At 44.9% G+C, this 17278-nt stretch overlaps 1 protein-coding gene across 3 annotated transcripts in view; it reads right to left on the bottom strand.

The window, feature by feature from the left end:
* Ptprg (protein tyrosine phosphatase receptor type G) overlaps positions 1–17278 on the bottom strand; it is a 672889-nt gene that overhangs the window by 40735 nt on the left and 614876 nt on the right. For all 3 annotated transcript variants that reach the window (XM_050161098.1, XM_050161099.1, XM_050161100.1), the window contains one exon: positions 8151–8242. In XM_050161098.1, coding sequence (XP_050017055.1) covers positions 8151–8242 — 92 coding nt within the window. The remainder of the gene's footprint in view (positions 1–8150; positions 8243–17278) is intronic.

The following is a 17278-nucleotide window of genomic DNA, read 5'->3' as shown; positions in this document are numbered from 1 at the left end:
TGAAGAGAATTTACGCAGTAAAGGAAATACATTATACTCTACCCGAAAAGTCTGCTTTTACCAAGCGTACCCATTTGCCAAGATGTTTGGCACTTCCTAGGTTTTTAAACTTTAATTATTATTCAGTGGCTAGGGCTTGGATGTACATGGTCTTTTACACTGGACAGACACCCCATGCCAGCTGTGCAAAGCCTTCCACGGTTAAGTGTTCAGAATCTTAGTTCAAGACAGCTGTGTCTATACGGTGCCAAAGAATCAATCTGATGGAATTAACGGACTTTTTTTTTTTTTTTTTGGTGTTGACAGCCTAGGTGTAGATTCAGGAAGACGCTACACACGCCAGTTTATTGTAGCGTTGCCACTCCAAAGGGACATTTCCAGCTCAAGGAGCCTAATGCCTGTTTTAGATTTGTTTACAGAGATCCAGGCTGATCCTTGACTGTGTCTGCGAAATGGCCACGCCCACTTCCTCCCTCTGCCAACTCCTCCTCCCTCGGCCCTCCCCCACAAATATTTCCCTTTAAAAAAATGTTCGGCTGAATTTGAGATAAACAACAGACATGACATTTACTTTATTCAGAGTGAAAGATCTTTGGCAAAGGCACAAACATCCAAACTGCCGCAGATGCTTTTCTTAGTAAAGGGTATGAAGATCTCTATGTGTAAATGAGGTCCTACTTTGGCAGGAATTTCATAGATCCAGGCCTGACAATCTGATTTCTCTTCATCTGGTGACAGTTAACATTGCCTGTGTCATTCCTTCTCTACGTTCTTTGGAGAGAGCAAAGCTCTAGGGTGGCTTTTTGCATCTATTGACATTTGAATCCTTCTTCAGGGGGAAGTTGCCACTCTTAGACTCTGTTTAAGAAAGGTGACTCCTATGTCCGTAACCTAAGTTGCTCAGCACTGAAACATTGTTTCAATGGGATAGGTTGTCCTTTGCAAACACAAACTCTGTGTGAAGGATTAAAGTCCTGATCACTTTAAAAGGAAACTTTATGAAGAAAATTGCCAAGTTATTTACAAATATTTCAGGATTGAAGATGTTCATGAATATGCAATCATTTTGTACGCCCAAGAAATCTATAGCTTCCATGATGTAACCAGCATTAACAAACTAAGAAGAGCCAAAATGTTTGCCCAGAATATTTAGCAGAATGCTACTCAAGAAAAGTTTCCAAAATTATCTGATCATTTAAAATGTTTAGAAGTTGGTGAATTCTATAATAACTGCTATGTGGCAATGAAGGCCCCTCAGGCTAAGCTGGAAAAAAAAGAATTAATAGGCACAAAAATATAAGTAGCCAAGGATAAGCACATCTTTGCACTTAAACAATATAAATGGTTCTCAAGGGCAGAGCAGCATAGACAATAACTGGGTGACAGAAAAGTTTTATTCCACGACCACTGGAATTTCCAGTTCCCAGAAGGGAAGGGCATGGAAGTCAGTTCAAAAGGAGAAAAAAAAAATTATGGTTGCTATATTTTGATATTGATACATGTAACATCAAGGATTTTCAAGACATCAAGATGCTGAGTTTAAAAAAAATGGTATTTTGAAGGTCACAGCACATGGCAAATCCCTAAAAGAAATACTTACAAGTTCACAGTAAACCACCTTTTTCCTATAACGTGATCAACTGTGATGTCCACCCTATTGTCACATACCCAGAAATCAATCTGGCTGTTGACCCCATGGTGGGATGCAGTAAGACCTAAGCCGGGCTCAGTAGGGTTGCCATGGAGAAATATGATACACCATTTCTCCCCTTTGCATTTTTATCCAAGGAAACCGAGGCATCTTTATTCCACACCGAGTTCCCAGGCACCACCAAAACCATAAAGGAAGTAGGAGACAGGCAGATGCGCACACAGAGGCACGCTGCGCTGACCTCTGCCAACCACACAGATAACACGTCACTTGTCCATCACTCAAGACAAACAGCAGAGGGCTCATATATATCTTTTCTTTCTCGCCATAAATATACCACAGCAACAAACTAGAAGCCCTGACCAACTCCCTCTCGAATGGTATTTCTATCAAGTTTCCTCAACCATTTTGAACAGCACCGCAGGCCCGAGCAACTAACTCGGTTTTTACCTGGAAAGATCCAACTCGGCATAGGAAAACAGCTCTCTATGGGATACTATTTCTACCTGAACGGGTTCGCTTACAGATGCCAGCAGGACTAATTAACGACCAAGTGCTTTGCATAAGCCTTCTATGTGCTCTGGTGTAGGTACTACATGCAGCCTCCTCTTACAAGCAAGCAACTTCTTCAAGACGACCTAAAGGATGCTGTTGCGGTTTGATTTCCTGTGGCTCTAACGAGACGCTCTGACCAGAAGCACCTTGGGGAAGGGAAAGTGGAAGCTCAGGCAGGCACTTAGGAAGACACCTGGATCAGACACCATAAAGAGGTGCTGCTTATTGGCTCGCTCCAGGTTCTCGACCATCTATGTTTCTTCTATTGCCCAGGTCTATGTTCCTAATGGATGGTACCATCTGTAATGGGCTGGGCCTCTACATCAATTATCAGTCAGGAAAATGCGACGCAGATGTGCCCACAGGCCAATCGGATGAAGGTCATTTCTCAATTAAGGTCCCCCCTTTCCGAGGTATGTGAAGTCGACAACCAACATTAGCCATCACAGACAGGCATGGCCTAGAAAAGCCGGCTGCTGACCCATAACGGGGTGCTCCAACTCACAGTGTGATTTCCACTGTGGGTAATCACATTTACGGGCTGAGCACCCAGGATCGGCCAGCAGTTAGGGAGACAGTCCCTGTTCATGGCTGACGTCTGTGTCAGAAGTCAAGTCAACATAAGAAAGTGAAGGAAAAGCCAGTGTGTAATCTCCAGACTAAACACTGCCAGTGCCGTCAAAACCTGGATGCGGAGGGGAGGGAGACCTCTGATGCTGTGAAGTTATGGGAGAAACTTGAAAAAAAGGTGGGCAAACTCCAGGCTTAGAAGTAAAGTCCTAGGATATATGGGGAGACCACATAAAGCTGGAGTTGGTCTAATTCAAAGAGAGCAACCACTTGGCCTGTCCTGGTTGCCAAAACCCACGACAATACTCTGAATGCATTTTTTATTTTTAGAGGAACCAGGTGAAGGGAACAGAAATGTTTCTGGGATAGACCTACGGATGCTTGAGGCCGCTTATCTAAAGGGAATACAGTGTTGAGCTTTGGCCCGGTGGAGTCAAAGCCTGGACAGTGTTTCTGAAAGTTAGGCTAGTGAAGAGGGAAGCACGGCACTGAACGCAGTACCTTGGGTAGGCTGGTAAGCAAGAATCATTTTGTGCTAGTATTCTTATTTGTAGAATTTTCTGCTATCTTAGATTTGCTAGGTGAAAATGAGGCCGCCACTCCTGATCACTAAACCCCGCGATTATAAAATGTTTTATACAATCAACTGAGAATCAGTATCTAAAGCGTGAACTCTGTTATCAAATATGATCATTCTTAGCTTTTGGGATGAGAATTAAACCAGGAAAAAGGTTTTTTTTTTTATAAATAGTTTTCATCTGGGCTCATCCACAATAAACCCCTTATCCTAGACCCTGATTAGGATGGAGTGTGGACAGCAACTTTTGCCCAGGTAAGGCATCAAAGCTCAGGTAATGATGTTCTCACATACCAGTCCTGGGAATAAAGAACAATGCATTTGAACATAAAGAAAATCCCTTCACAGATCCACGGGGTAAGGCCCTGCATCTTCAGAACCAAAAAGAGGCAAATCTCCAATACCTTAAGCTTCTCCAACCAATTCACTCATGCTAGCTCTGTTCTCTCCTTAGCTTAAGGAAAAGAAAAAAGTTAACTTTCTTGCTGTCATCTTTGGTTATAGCAAGGGCTAGCCCCAACTTCAGCCTCTTACTCAGCCATCAGGAGAATGAAGCTCATTTTACCAGTCCCGTCTAATTAACTCCTTCTATGGGCCAGGCACTTCCACTCCGCAAAGTGAGCAGAGAAGTCAGAGCAAAGCCTGCCTCCCTGGGATTCCTTTCCCCTATCTGGGAAATGGCAGCAATAACAATGCCTTAGTCACTAAGTCAGTGGTTCTCAACCTGTGGGTCTCAACCAGTTTGAGGGTCAAATGACCCTTTTACAGGGGTTGCAAATTTACCTTGCAATTCAAAGCAGCACCAAAATTACAGTTACGAAGTAGCAACAAAATACTTTTACAGCTGAGGAACTGTATCAAAGGTTCCCAGCATTGAGAAGGTAGAGAGCCACCGCACTAAGTGCTCTGAGAAATAACAAGGTAAGGACTTGCTGAAGGCTTGGCTTGGCATTTGGTGACTTTAGTAACTATGAGGTGTCATTAGGCACACTTGCTCTCTCTGTACCTTCTGATCCAAGGGAGAGACGAAATGATCTAGAGACACAAGGCACTTGCCTACTGTCCTCCAGCTATTGGCGGGCTAGGATGTCTCAAGGGCCAGGCTCACCCTGAGTGCAGTGCCTTCCAGACCTGACACTTGACCAGATCCTTCCCATGCAAATTACTGAAGTGACATGTTTTCCTTTAATGGGAAGTTTCGCTTCCTGACAAGCTCACACCGGCTCACTGGTCACCTTGTTGACGTTAGGTAAAGAAAGGTACTAAGTATTTATGTTCTTACCAATGCTAGCTGCTGGATTCACTGGCTAAAGCTCTATTTAAGGGAAGATCCTTTTTGCTGCCTTGGGAAGTGGATGGGCATATACACAGATACAGTAGGATTTCAGAAGTCCTTAGGTTGCCTATTCTGTAAAGAAGAAACAAGAAGGAAGGAGGGAGGAGGAGGAAGAGCAGGAGGGAGAGGGAGAGGAGAGGAGGAAGAAGGAGGAGGAGGAAGAGGAGGAAGAGGAAGAAGAGGAGGAGGAGGAGGAATAGGAAGGAGGAGGAGGAAGAGGAGGAAGAGGAAGAAGGAGGAGGAGGAGTCCCTGTACAAGGTTTATTTAACCCTCAGTAGATTTCGAACCTTATCCCCAATTCCAGCCAATGCCACCCGTAGCAGTGAGAACATGTAAAATTCTAGTACCAGGCTCCATTTACATCCTTGATGCTCAAATACATTTCCAGTCCTCCCCATCAAGACACTACCAGGGGCCGCTAAACACATTCCTAGTGGACAGACCTCAATCTCAAGAGCCCAGTTCCCCTCCGACTGCCCTTCCAGCCTCCTCAAGTTCAGTTGCAGGTTCCAGGCTTAGTATGACCTCTGTCTGTGTCAACTTAGGAAGATGAAACAAAAATGAAAGAAAAAAGCACAGTCAAGATTTTAGTCCCCTGCGTTACGAGCACAAGCAGATTTTTGTCTAAATCAAACTCTTCGGATGTAAGGAGTATTTGGAGATTAGAGCATTTTATTTCCCGACATAAAAAGAAATCTTTTCATTTATGGCACAATGAAGTCAATGAAGAAAGGCTTTCATTATAGTCAAAATGCCAATGAATCTCCTTTGGAGATAATCTTTGTATAAATAAAATATCCCAAAAGGGTTGATTTAATCCCAATGGTTTAAACAGCAACATATAAAACCCTTTCTACGCTGGCACCCAGCTGAAGCCAGTGACCTTCAATTTATTAAGCTATATTTTAACCGCTGGAAAAGCGGAACCATTTCTAGATTCTTAGGCTACTGGCAGCTCCCACAGTTTGTTTTATAATATGCTTATTAGAAAGCTAAGCTTTCCAGAGAAAGCGTTTTTAAGGACATTTGTTTTTGACATGTTGCATATCTGGAACTCTCTTCCAGGGTTTGAAGCGGGTTAATTTCATGAACTAACTTCTAATTTTAAAATGCTTATCTACGCCACAAGTCTAAACGAATGATCTACTACAGAGAATACAATCTTGAGGTAATGCACTGTGGTGGTTTGAAAGAAAACGACCTCCAAGAAGAGTGGAACTATTAGGGGCTTTGGCCTTGGAGGAACTATGTCACTGGAGGGGCGGGCTTTGAGGTCTCTTGCTTAAGCTTCCCTCAGTGTGACAGTCGACTTCTTGTTGCCTCAAGATGTGGCCCTTTCAGTTCCAGCACCACGTCTGCCTGCATGGCACATGCTCCCCTTCATGACGTAACGGGCTGAACCTCTGAAACTGTAAAGGAGCCACCCCAATTAAATATTTTCCTTTATAAGTTGTCATGGTCACGGTATCACGGCAATAAAAGCCTTAACTAAGACATATACTTTGGTAATTCTTCACTAATCGCTAATGAGAATCTTACATTTGCTGACTCAGAAGAATTGTACCTGGCCAGGTGTGCAGCTCATTGGTAGAATTCTTGTATGGCAGATCCCCGGCATCTCGGACGCATACAGGTATGCACGTATATACATACCAAAAATACACACGTACACACAAAGTGACTTTCCAGATGTTTGGTTACTTTGTCATTTTTTTAAATTATTATCGACATTGTGTGGTGATGAGTTCCAACCACAAGCCTTGGGAAATGCAGGTAAGCATTATTCTACCTATGAGAACCTTAGTTGTGCTGTGGAGCTTAGGGAGGGATCGACTCCCTGTGTGACACAGGCTGGCCTAGAAGCCGTGAGCCACTTCCTATGCCTCATGTCACTTTACAAGTGACGTCTATCCACCTAAAAACTGTGCTTGTCGGGTGAGTCACTTGCAAGGAGAAAGTGGCTCCCAGGGATTTCCCAGCAGTCACCACATATTCTGGGCAATATTGGAGGAAAGCGAGGATACAGACTGCTCCTGCCTAAGCCACGGGACGAACCAACCATCCATCCATCCATCCATCGTGACGGAGCCCCTTAGTGAACATGCACGCTGAAAGTGAGTATACACAATGCTCCCGCGCAACGCGAGGGGAGGGACCATCGTCTTGAAGGAGTCTGTTAGTTCCTCTCTCTGCTCTTCATACCAGGTGCAGTTCCCCCATCAAGGATAAAAGTTAGGGGGAAGAACCCAGGGTGTCACAGGACCCATCCCCACCCGCATTTAACCCTTTAGCTGTCTACCCAGCAGGAACAAGCAAGGCCATTCTGTTATCTATCTTGTCTCTCTGACATCTCTAATGAGAAAAGGCTGCCTAGATAAAGCCAATTCCAGCAACACCTAACGACAACATAGGCAGACACAGAAAGGGACAATTACGTCCCCGACCATAACCATACCTCATGAGACTCTCAAACACAATTGCTTTTTGTTAGCCAGAGAATGGCTGTACCTTGAGCTTCATGCAATGGCTTTTTTATAAACTTTTAGATGTGTTGCGAACGTTCATGCATCCATCTAACAGTAGAAACTGCCGAATATGTGGTAGGTAGTCTTAGAGCCCCCAAAAATACACCCATTCGCCCTTATATAGTGAAGATAAAGTGATTTCAAATAAGCAAAATAGATTAGCTGGTAAGAACTTTGTGGTAAGGAAGCAGACTGACTGGTATTTTGCAGGTAAGGAGAAATAGCACTATTCAAAGTACTTTCTCTGTATTAAAAAGCAATGTCAGGAAGATGCATAAGATATCCAAATACATGTATTCACACACACACACACACACACACACACACACACACACACCTCAGCAGTACCTAGTTCATAGCTGACCAAAGGGAAAAGGATGCGCACATGACCGGTGGCTGAGATCTTGAAACCCCACTCCCTACTGTGACAGCCAGCCCCGCTCCAAGCTTCCAGGACCTGCAGCATTTCCTTGCACTGTCTCTAGTGTGTCCTAGCAATCCTTATCACTCTGTAACCGTTCGAGGATCGTGCTGTAACAGACCACTCTAGTAACACAAACAGCACCCCCCAAGTGTCCAAGGTTCCAAAAACGCTAACACTATATGGAGTCTTGGAGGAAAACTCACCTTTGAAAATATGTTCACACATTATGACTTAAAAATCGGTGTATTTTCCACGTTGGAGCCGCCACTTTTTTCTCCTTATGGTGACGCTGTCCTACGCTAACCCATAGGTATTTTCTTCTGCAATGAGGATTTTGTTACTTTGTAGATATGAAAAGGGGCCAGATTTTATGACATTAGCCTTAGTGAAATAAACCTTGGACCGGGCAAGCTTCAAACAGCCATGACAGTGATATTTTGTCGTGTGCATCACAGAAAACAGAACAAAAGAGAAAGCACAACCCACTGGGGATGCTGCAGGGCCCACTTACCCGGGATGGGAATAATAGGAATACTTTCGTTGGGGACCACCCGAGGTGAGTTGCTGTCTTCCACATAGAAGTGAGCAGTCTGGAAACATTTTCTGTGCGGAAAAGGAAAAGAGGGCAACCGTGAGCACAGAAGCACACTGCGTCTGAGTTTATCATCTCAGAATCCTTCTTTAACAGCTTCCCCAGCTTGAAACATCGCACAGCACGGACAGCAGACCCAAGGAAAAGTGGTAAATGCAAAAGCAGAGCGTTCGGCACACTGGAGGAACCCCAAGGTCTGAGGGCATCGCCTATCACAGCCAGCTGCAACCACAGAGCCCCAAACGACTCGAGTAAGTAAGAATTTGGCACAGAGCAGCCTCCTGCACATGCTGTGAGGACACTACCCCGTTTCTCTCCAGCTGACGGGTTACAGAGGAACCGTCTGCTAGTCTCACCAGCCCCCCCAAGTACCAAGTTCAAAACCACACCTTGAATCCCCTCCAATACAGCCATCAAACAACCCTACTGCATAATGGCACCACATTGTCTGTGCTTAGCCAAGGCCCCAAATCCTCAAACAGCTTTTAAAGGGGTCAAGGGGCTTCAATAGGATAAGCATGCCCCAAACAGAGGTTCTTTCCAGACAACCTCTAAGGCCGGGGCAGAAACCTGCAGGTGTTTTCTGCTTGCCTTCGTCTGAGCTTTCTTTTTACCTGTACTTCAAGCAAAGCAGGGAACACACACTGGTCATCCCAGGACAGGCAGTGAACAGCAAGGCTAGGAGCAGCTCACGCAGCCTCTGCCTGAGATGCTGGCCAGCCCTCAGCTTTCCAGCATCCGCGTCACTGCTTGCTGAGGCCTTAATGAGCTGCCGGAAAGACGGGCTGAATATTTAATGAGGCGGCTCAGTGTGAATGGCTATTGTGACCAGAGAAGGGTCCCTGTTCATCTGGCGGAGGGGCTTTACAATAGCTGGCCCTACTGCTGGGTCTTTTAGCCAGGCGGGCGGCATCCTGGTGCTCCCAGTCACCAGGCTCAATCTCACTCCTCCTGTGTCTCATGCCAAACGACACTTAACACGCCACGGCTTTGCATCATCTGGGGTGTGTATTCCAAATAGTAGGGATAAGTCAACTTTTCTTCAGGGTATCTTTGCTCATCAAATGGAAAAAAAAAAACCAACAACAAAACCCTGGGATGTTTTCAGGAAGCCCAGGAATGCAGGAGGGTGGGGGGAACTGGGGAGAAAAGTCAGTCACAACCAAACCAAACCAGATCCCTGCAACACCCGGGAGACCTCAGAGACACGTAGCTTTCCCACAGTAGGGTAGCACTCATTCCAGAATGAAGGCTTTTCCTTTAAATAGTCTGTGTTTTCACATGGAAAGGGTACTGCCTTACCGCCGTCTGTACTGCTTTTCCAAGGCATAGGGGTTCCTGAACATAAATGGCTTCAACCCCACATACACTGCAGGACTGGAGCTGAAAAACCCTAAGGGAAGGTCAGGGTTCTGCAGGAGCCTGACATTTATAATAGAGTAGAAAACCTGTATTTATTTATACATAAAAGTTTGTGTGTGTGTCTGTGTATATATATATATATGTATATATTTATATATAAAGTAGAAACCCTATGTATTGAATATATAGGTATATATAGGGTATATATATTCAATAGCCTTTACCTTGCTTGGGTAAGGTATATATATATACATATATATGTATATACCTTAACATATAGTACCATATCCATATGAAAAATAAGACCGCCATATCTGAAATGCCAACTTCTTTCTTTTTTTAAACTAGTTGCTCATTTTTTACTCCTGATTTTCTTTTTCCCCTTCCTCACTGCCTGCGTGAAGAGACTTCACTGAGCTGAAACATGAATCGTGGACAGTACAAATGAACGAGAGCCTTACTTGTGTAGGGCCCTAGCTATGGGAACTCTGCTTTTGTTCAGTTACGCGGCAGCCTGAACAAGTTCTCAAAGTCACTTAGGTAAAGTCACACACCGCACCAGCTCAGCTTTAAAATACAGAGTAACAAATGAACAGCAACAACAAAAATAACAACCACCTAAAAACTTCTGGGCCGGGAACAGTAGCAAACATGTAATCCCCGCACTCCCCAAGGCCAGCTTAGGCTTCCGGTGTGAGACAAGTCTCCAAAATGATTTTAGGTTTTAAAGACTGCAAATTACCGTGCCTATCGCTTCTAAGACAGAAGCAGTTAGCACTTGGAATTCTGTTACTGTTACAGTCGGACAACCTTGGAAGGTACAGACCATGATGTGGATTATTATTTAAGTTATATTTTATTATTATCGCTATTTGCTAGAAAACAGGCAGACCGTCTGTCTTGCTGTTAAATGTAGGACTAACAGCTGCACATTATCTTTGGGGGAAAAAGCAGTGTGCTGAAGCAAATCTCACTCCTGTGCCCCATGTGCTGTGTTTATAATGGCTTTTCCCTGGAGCAAAGTGCCGTTGTGATTGCTATAGCAAAGCTGGCAAGTCAAAGTGACGCCGTGATTGCCAGAGCAAGGCTGGCAAATGGGGCCGGGGTCGGGAACCTGGGAGATAAAGCTGTGCGCATCTGTGTTTGGCTGCACATCCCATGCTTTTATCCGGCACAGGGACGTGGGTGGGCATATCACCCCAGAACCTGGGGAAAGCGCCTCCCTTTGAATGTGAGTTTTATGACCTATGACAGGAGTTAGCTCAGGGCCCGGCCATAGTGTTGCACACTCTGCCACTGTCCAGCATCCTCAGAACCAGCTCCTCAGCCCAGGTAAGCGCTGGAGTCATTTAGAAAGACCCACATAGGAAGAGATGATCCTGCCCGAGAGATGAGCGGGTACCAGTGAACTAAAGGGAAAGATCAGTTCAAATCACTGCAAATCCCCCTCCTTCCTCTAGTCACTATTAACATTTTGGGGATTACCCTTCCACACCTTTGTACACTGGCTTTTTCAATAGTCTCTGGTCATTTTCAATGATTCTGGGAGCGGGAAAAACAGGACGGACAAGGATTCTGCTTTCTTGCCACTTACGTTTCCATTGGAAAGAGAGCCACACGTATGTGAGCAGTTGTGAGGAAATACAGCGTAAGGGGATAGGGGTTAATGGATGAAGGAGAAAGAATGAATTTGAGCTGAGACCTACGAAAGAAGGACAGGCAGGCTCACAGTGGGAGCGGAAGAACATTCTAGGCAGAGCCAGCAGCCACAGAAAGTATCTTACAACAGAGCAAACCCGGCAGGTGTTGTAAGTGAAAGGCAACCTGAGACACATGCCATAAGGCTGGACAAAAGGGCAAGAGTCCCAGCATACAAGACCCAGGAGGCCTTTGTTGGCTTTTTTAGGGGTCTAAGAGCCTTGCAAAGCCAGTGAGGACTCCAACCTATGCTGGGATGCATCTTTAGCTATCGCTTTGAACAGGCTTACGTGGGCTTGCTGTGTGAGACGCACACCATCAAGAAGGTAAGAAGATTAACCAAGGGCTGCTGTTGTGATCACTCCAAAACTCAAGGGGGGGGGGTGGGGGGAGAGAGAGAGAGAGAGAGAGAGAGAGAGAGAGAGAGAGAGAGAGAACAGAAAACATTCTGTGGTGTTGGGAGCTTTGCCCATGGTAAGTGCTCTACCACTGAGCTACTTCTCCAGCCCTGTTTTATATATTAATAACAAACTACAATCCTATCATCAACATAGATCCCTTATGACAAAAGAGAGGTGATATTCTCATTACAATGTTGGTCTAACCAGCCACTGCACTGTTAGAATTGCTGCTTTAATAACCACGTGCTAAGAGTCTATCCTGGGGCCAGGCTGCTACCAGCCGTTCACTGCACTCCCCAAATGCCATTTTTTTTGTGTGTGTGTGCACAAATCCTATACTCTGGTTTTAACTTTCTGATAAGGCAGAAGGTATTATATTTTAATTTCTGAAAAAAATCCCATGAAAAAGGTTTAAAAAAGCAAAGGGAAAAATAGCCACAAGTTTCAGTTCCTCCAAACTTCTCTCGTGGATTTGATAAGAGATGCAGGGCTGCCTCTGATTTTTGAGCCCAAGGGAATGGAGACAGAATTTCTCCAAGTGTTCTCAAGCATGCCACTGAGTATGCAATTTCAATTTTCTTTGTAGTTCCAATTCTGTTTCAACTAACATAGCCTAACAATCCGTTCATGAACGAACAGATTTCCAGGATAGTGAAAAGCCATTTCCAAAATTGCTTTACCATGAGTATTTTTATGCAAGTATTATTATAAAAATGGGGAAACGAAGTAGGTCATGTTTAGAATAAAGAAGAAATATATTTACAAGTTTAGTAACAAAGTATAATCTAGCTGGTCACCACCATGCGTTTTGTTTTTTTTTTTCACTTCCCATCCCCCCAGGGAGCTCGCCCCTCTCTTAAGGACCTAAGACTGGGTCACAGTATTTCCACTGGATTGACATCACTGGTGTATAGATAATCCACATTATCTTCTGCCTTCCCAATTCCATACTAGCAGTGAATATTTTTCAGACACAGTTTCTAATTTGGAGAGTCTTTGGCATTTTGAGGGTTCCTGAAGGTAGACCTGTTTGTCTATGTACCTGCCTGTTCTACCACTGTGATAGCAACTTGTCAGTCAACAGGGGTAAACGAACTGAAGTCCCGACCTTATTGGTTTAAGAAAGCTATGTAGGACAAATCCTATACCTGGTGACAATCACCAGAGAGGGCCTGGATGGGACACAGCCCCTCGCTGAGGAAGCTGGTTTGCACTGTTCCTAGTTAAGAACTTCTTGAGACAGAGGGAGAGTGGTTCCAGCCACTCTCTGGTGCTCACACTAAGAAGTCACTGAAAATGAGAAAACCTCAAATGGAAGGTGGACAGTATCATAAATGTGCCCATAAAGGTCCTATGAGAGTTTACAGGATCCTGTATGGCATGAAAAATAGTCATTATGGCTGCAAGGGTGCTAACACAATCGAATTAAGTACACCAAGGGAAGCTGTGTAGCACACACTTGAGTAAGAATGTCAAAGTCCTCCGAGTTCTGCTTCTGTTGGAATTGAGTGTCAAGCACAGGGTAATGGGTGGGCGTGGTGATGCTCACGTTTATTCCCAGCACTTGGGAAACAAAGAGAGGTGGATCTCTGGGCGTTCAAGGCCAACCTGGTTTACTTAGTGAGTTCCAGGGCAGCCAAAGCTACGTACTGAGACCCTGTCTCTAAAACAAATGAACAAAAACAATAGAACGGCATTCTGGGTAGGATGCTAAAATGTTCTATACACACTAAATAAAAGTCTTTTGGAGGAGGGGGTTAAATTACAGAAAAGACATTTCTCAGGTTTTCCTTCCTATGAGGCTAATTTTTAAAACACCCTTGCCACTTACTTTGCCTGTCTGATAGCAAAAGTCATTTTAGTTTCTGCAAAGGAATTGAAGTCTGTGGTATTTACTTAAATATCAAGCACTGTGTTGCATCCTGGTATCTTCAGTTCTGAGTGTCTGGTTCCTTGAAGAATCCGGAAACCACAGGGTGATAGGGCTTCCAATGACCCGACTCCATCAATAAACATGCAGACCGAGTCTGAGCACTGTCAGGTGGTTGCAGGGGAAAACAACCCCTTCCAGGAGGCATCCTCTCAGTTCAACTCCGTGGGCGTAAGAGACGGAACGGGAGTGTATCTGCCGCTTCTCCTGGTGTACCTTTCCCGTAGTGAGCATCCCGACCCAGGGAGCCAGTCTCCAACTTAAACAGTCTCCAACTGCATCAGATCCATCAGATGCGGGACCAAGGCTAGCCAATGTATCCATCTATGCCCACTTCCACACAGGTGCTAGGTAGCCGGGTGGGAACGATTTTCCTATATTCTTCTGTATCCATCCATCCTCTTTGAGAAAGCTTAACATGGACTTGTACATTGTTGGAATGACTTCTAAGAAAGGTTTCCCTGAAAGTCAAAATTGTACGGTGGGGAGTATTTTCTCTAGCAGTTTTTCTAGTCTGTGTGGATTCTTCTTAGCAGCTCGTAGGTCTCAAGCCCACCCCCACCACTCTAGTCCAGAAATATGGGATGTCTGATTTCTTTTGTTGCTGTTGTACAAGTGTGCATATGAGTGTCTAAGGACACTTGAGTCTTATGGGTCACCAAATTTTATTCTTTAGGTAGCATTTCTAAAATAACTTTCCCATCTTTTCAATAAGGAACGTATTTCCGTATTTCGAGGAGAGAGACTCGGTCTACCGTTGTGGCAGCAGCCGTCTGCAAGCAGGATGCAGCAGCCAGTGACCCGCATCAGCTGTCAGCTCTACGTCCTGGAGCTCCCACCGAAGCGCGCACACACCCCAGCACATGGCAGGGTCTGCCGCTTTTAATTGGCCCTCACGACTAACGACACACACGCCAACATCTGCTCCAATAGCACAATCCAGTTTGAGAGTCTTGCTCTGCCAACAACGTAAAGCAAACTACGGAGATGAGCAGGGGAACTAGATTTTTAACACCCTTCCCTATTTCCTTCCAGACATCTGACATGTTCTCAAGGCAGAACACCCAGGAGGCCTGCATGTCTGCCCAACGCCCTCCCAGGGTACCGTCTCTGTTTTTCTCCAGGTACCTGTTTAGACAACCCTTGATGGGGGCTAACAATTTTCTTATTTCTATCTCTTTCCGCTTGCCTGACAAGAATTTGAGAGTAAGCACACAGCCAACATTTTCCTGAAACAAAGGGCCAATATCGAGTCTAGAAACGTCTAAAGCTGCACTCGGCAATGCTGTCTATCAAAAGGTCCCCTCCAAAGGCATGCTGTGATTCTGAGATTTCCAGACATTTGGCTCAGCATGTCCATCCTTGTGACAAGCCTGCTTCCATTCTCAGTCTCTGGCGTATTGCAACCCTGTTTCTCTAGTGCTGTGGAAGCTGGGCTGGGGGCTGGAGGGCAATCCTAACAAGGTTTTTCGACTTCAATGAAAACTCAGAATTACAAACTAAACAAATGTTGATATACAGAGACCGGAAATCAAGTCACTGTCTTCAGATTAAGCTCAATGGTTTTCTAATCACATCACAGTGTGAAGGAGTTTGTTTGCAGTGTGGAGGCAAAATTCTAATTGCAGACTATACCGGGCAGTTGGCTGAGGCACTACTGAATATTAATTGAGCAATTCTAAGTGATTCATAGGCAGCCCTCATTTGAATTTACAGTGGCATACCCGCTAATAATCTCATTTATTTTCATGTTGTCAAGAGCAGAAATCCCATTAATATTTACTTTTGTAAATGGGTGTGTTGTAGTGAACTTTGTATACGTAAGAGCCACTTATTAACGGAAAGCTGCAAACACTCAAGGGCCAGCAAAGGAGGAGATTGAGAGCTGTGCTAAAAAGACTCCGACTGATTTATTAGGGCAAAACGTTTCCAGAAACAGAAGTGACACACAGCAATAGAATGGAAAAACTGTGCACAACGCTGGGCTTTCCCTCAGGAGTGTCTGCTGAAGCTACTCCCGGTCTTGTTTGGAAGGCGGCCCAATGCAATGCTAAGTTGAGATTTTTTTCATACACAACAACCCACTTGCTGTTGAGTTTTCCTCACTGCCTGTTAAGCGATCCGGTTCATGCAGCTAAAGTTTACACAGTGTAGTCTCCGGAAGGGCTCTTCCAGCACGGAAGACTCAGAAACCAAAATATGCTTCTGGTTGGCATATTTTCCAAGCCATGAAAGGGGACACAAAAATCTGACAAATCAGGACGTGCTTTGGGGGTAATAATGTGGCGTGTTTCACATCAGGGTGGCTGGGATTCTTGGGCATGCGTTTGTTGTGCTCTGGACAAATGAGGTGTGCAGTGGGACAGGGGAGGGGAAAATGAGGAGAGAAAAGAGAAGGAGATCACTCGGAGGATAGAGAGGCAGGAGAGGGAATGCAGAGACTCCGGAGAAAGTGTTCCCAGGTCTTGGGGATTTCACACAGGGAGCAGCAATGTCCTAACTCATCCTTGTCATAGGTAAAAGTGACACACACAAAACATGATTTCCACATGAAGAATGCTGCTGGATGGGTCACTGCCTGTCGTGAATTTCTTTGGGAAAGGGGAGAAAATGAACTGCAGACACAGAAGTGGCCTTGAGATAATAATGCTCTTTCTTGCTCAACATTATTTTGCCAAGAAATCCTCCTCGGCCCCTAGGGATGACTGCAGGGCACTTTCAAGGAAATGGGGGAGCAGAGGTCACTTCCTAAGCCACAGCCAGTAACCTGAGCATGCTCTTTTCAGTATTTCAGCCAGATCCAATGGGATAAACCCCTCACAGTTCATCTCCCTGGGAAAGGCTTGACAGCAGGGTCTCTGAGAAAGCTGTTGTGCCTTTGGACCCTTATCCTAGGATGTTCTGAGTATCCAGAATAAGGCTACAGGTGCTTATCACAGTATGAAGGGTAGTCCTGGCTGTCCTGGAACTCACTACGTAGACCAGGATCCACCTGCCTTTGCCTCCTCTGCGCTGGGATTAAAGGTGTGCAGTGCCATGTCTGGCTTGCTGTAATATTCTTAGCAGCCTTAATATTTCAGGATCTAGGAAGATGCCGTGTGTGTTTTTACTGGTCATCTCCATTGTAGCAATACTTGTGAAACTTGAGAGTATCCTCCTGCCAAAAGACACCCCACTGTCATCCAGGTGACATTCCCAATGATCAAGAACTGGTTCTTATTTTTTTTTTAAATATGTATCCATACAAGAACTTGGGAACAAGTGTCATAGACTGGAGAGACTTTCTAAGGCAGTGGCTCTCAACCTATGGGTCATAACCCCTTGAGGGTCAGATGGTCCATTCGGAGGGGTTGCATATCAGATATCCTGTGTAGCAGATATTTGCACTACAACTCCTAACAGCAGCAAAATTATGGTTATGAAGCAGCAATGATAATAACTGTATGGTTGGGGGTCACCACAGCATGAGGAACTTTGTTAGAGGGCTATGGTATGGGTAAAATAGAAAAATCACTGTTTTAAAGAAAGGGAAAAACAAATGGTTCGATCTCCTTACAATAAATGGCAACATATCAGAAGTACACTGATACTATTGCTCCATCTCCGAAGAGTTAGCAGAGGCCATGGCGCCCAGCACTGGAGGGGCAGCTCCAGAC

The sequence above is a fragment of the Alexandromys fortis genome, unplaced genomic scaffold (genome assembly GCF_014885135.2).
Source record: "Alexandromys fortis isolate MF-2015 unplaced genomic scaffold, M_Fortis_MF-2015_v1.1 scaffold_123, whole genome shotgun sequence".
Classification (NCBI taxonomy): Eukaryota; Metazoa; Chordata; class Mammalia; order Rodentia; family Cricetidae; genus Alexandromys; species Alexandromys fortis.
The sequence above is the reverse complement of the archived record's forward strand: the minus strand, read 5'-3'. Positions and strand labels throughout refer to the sequence as shown.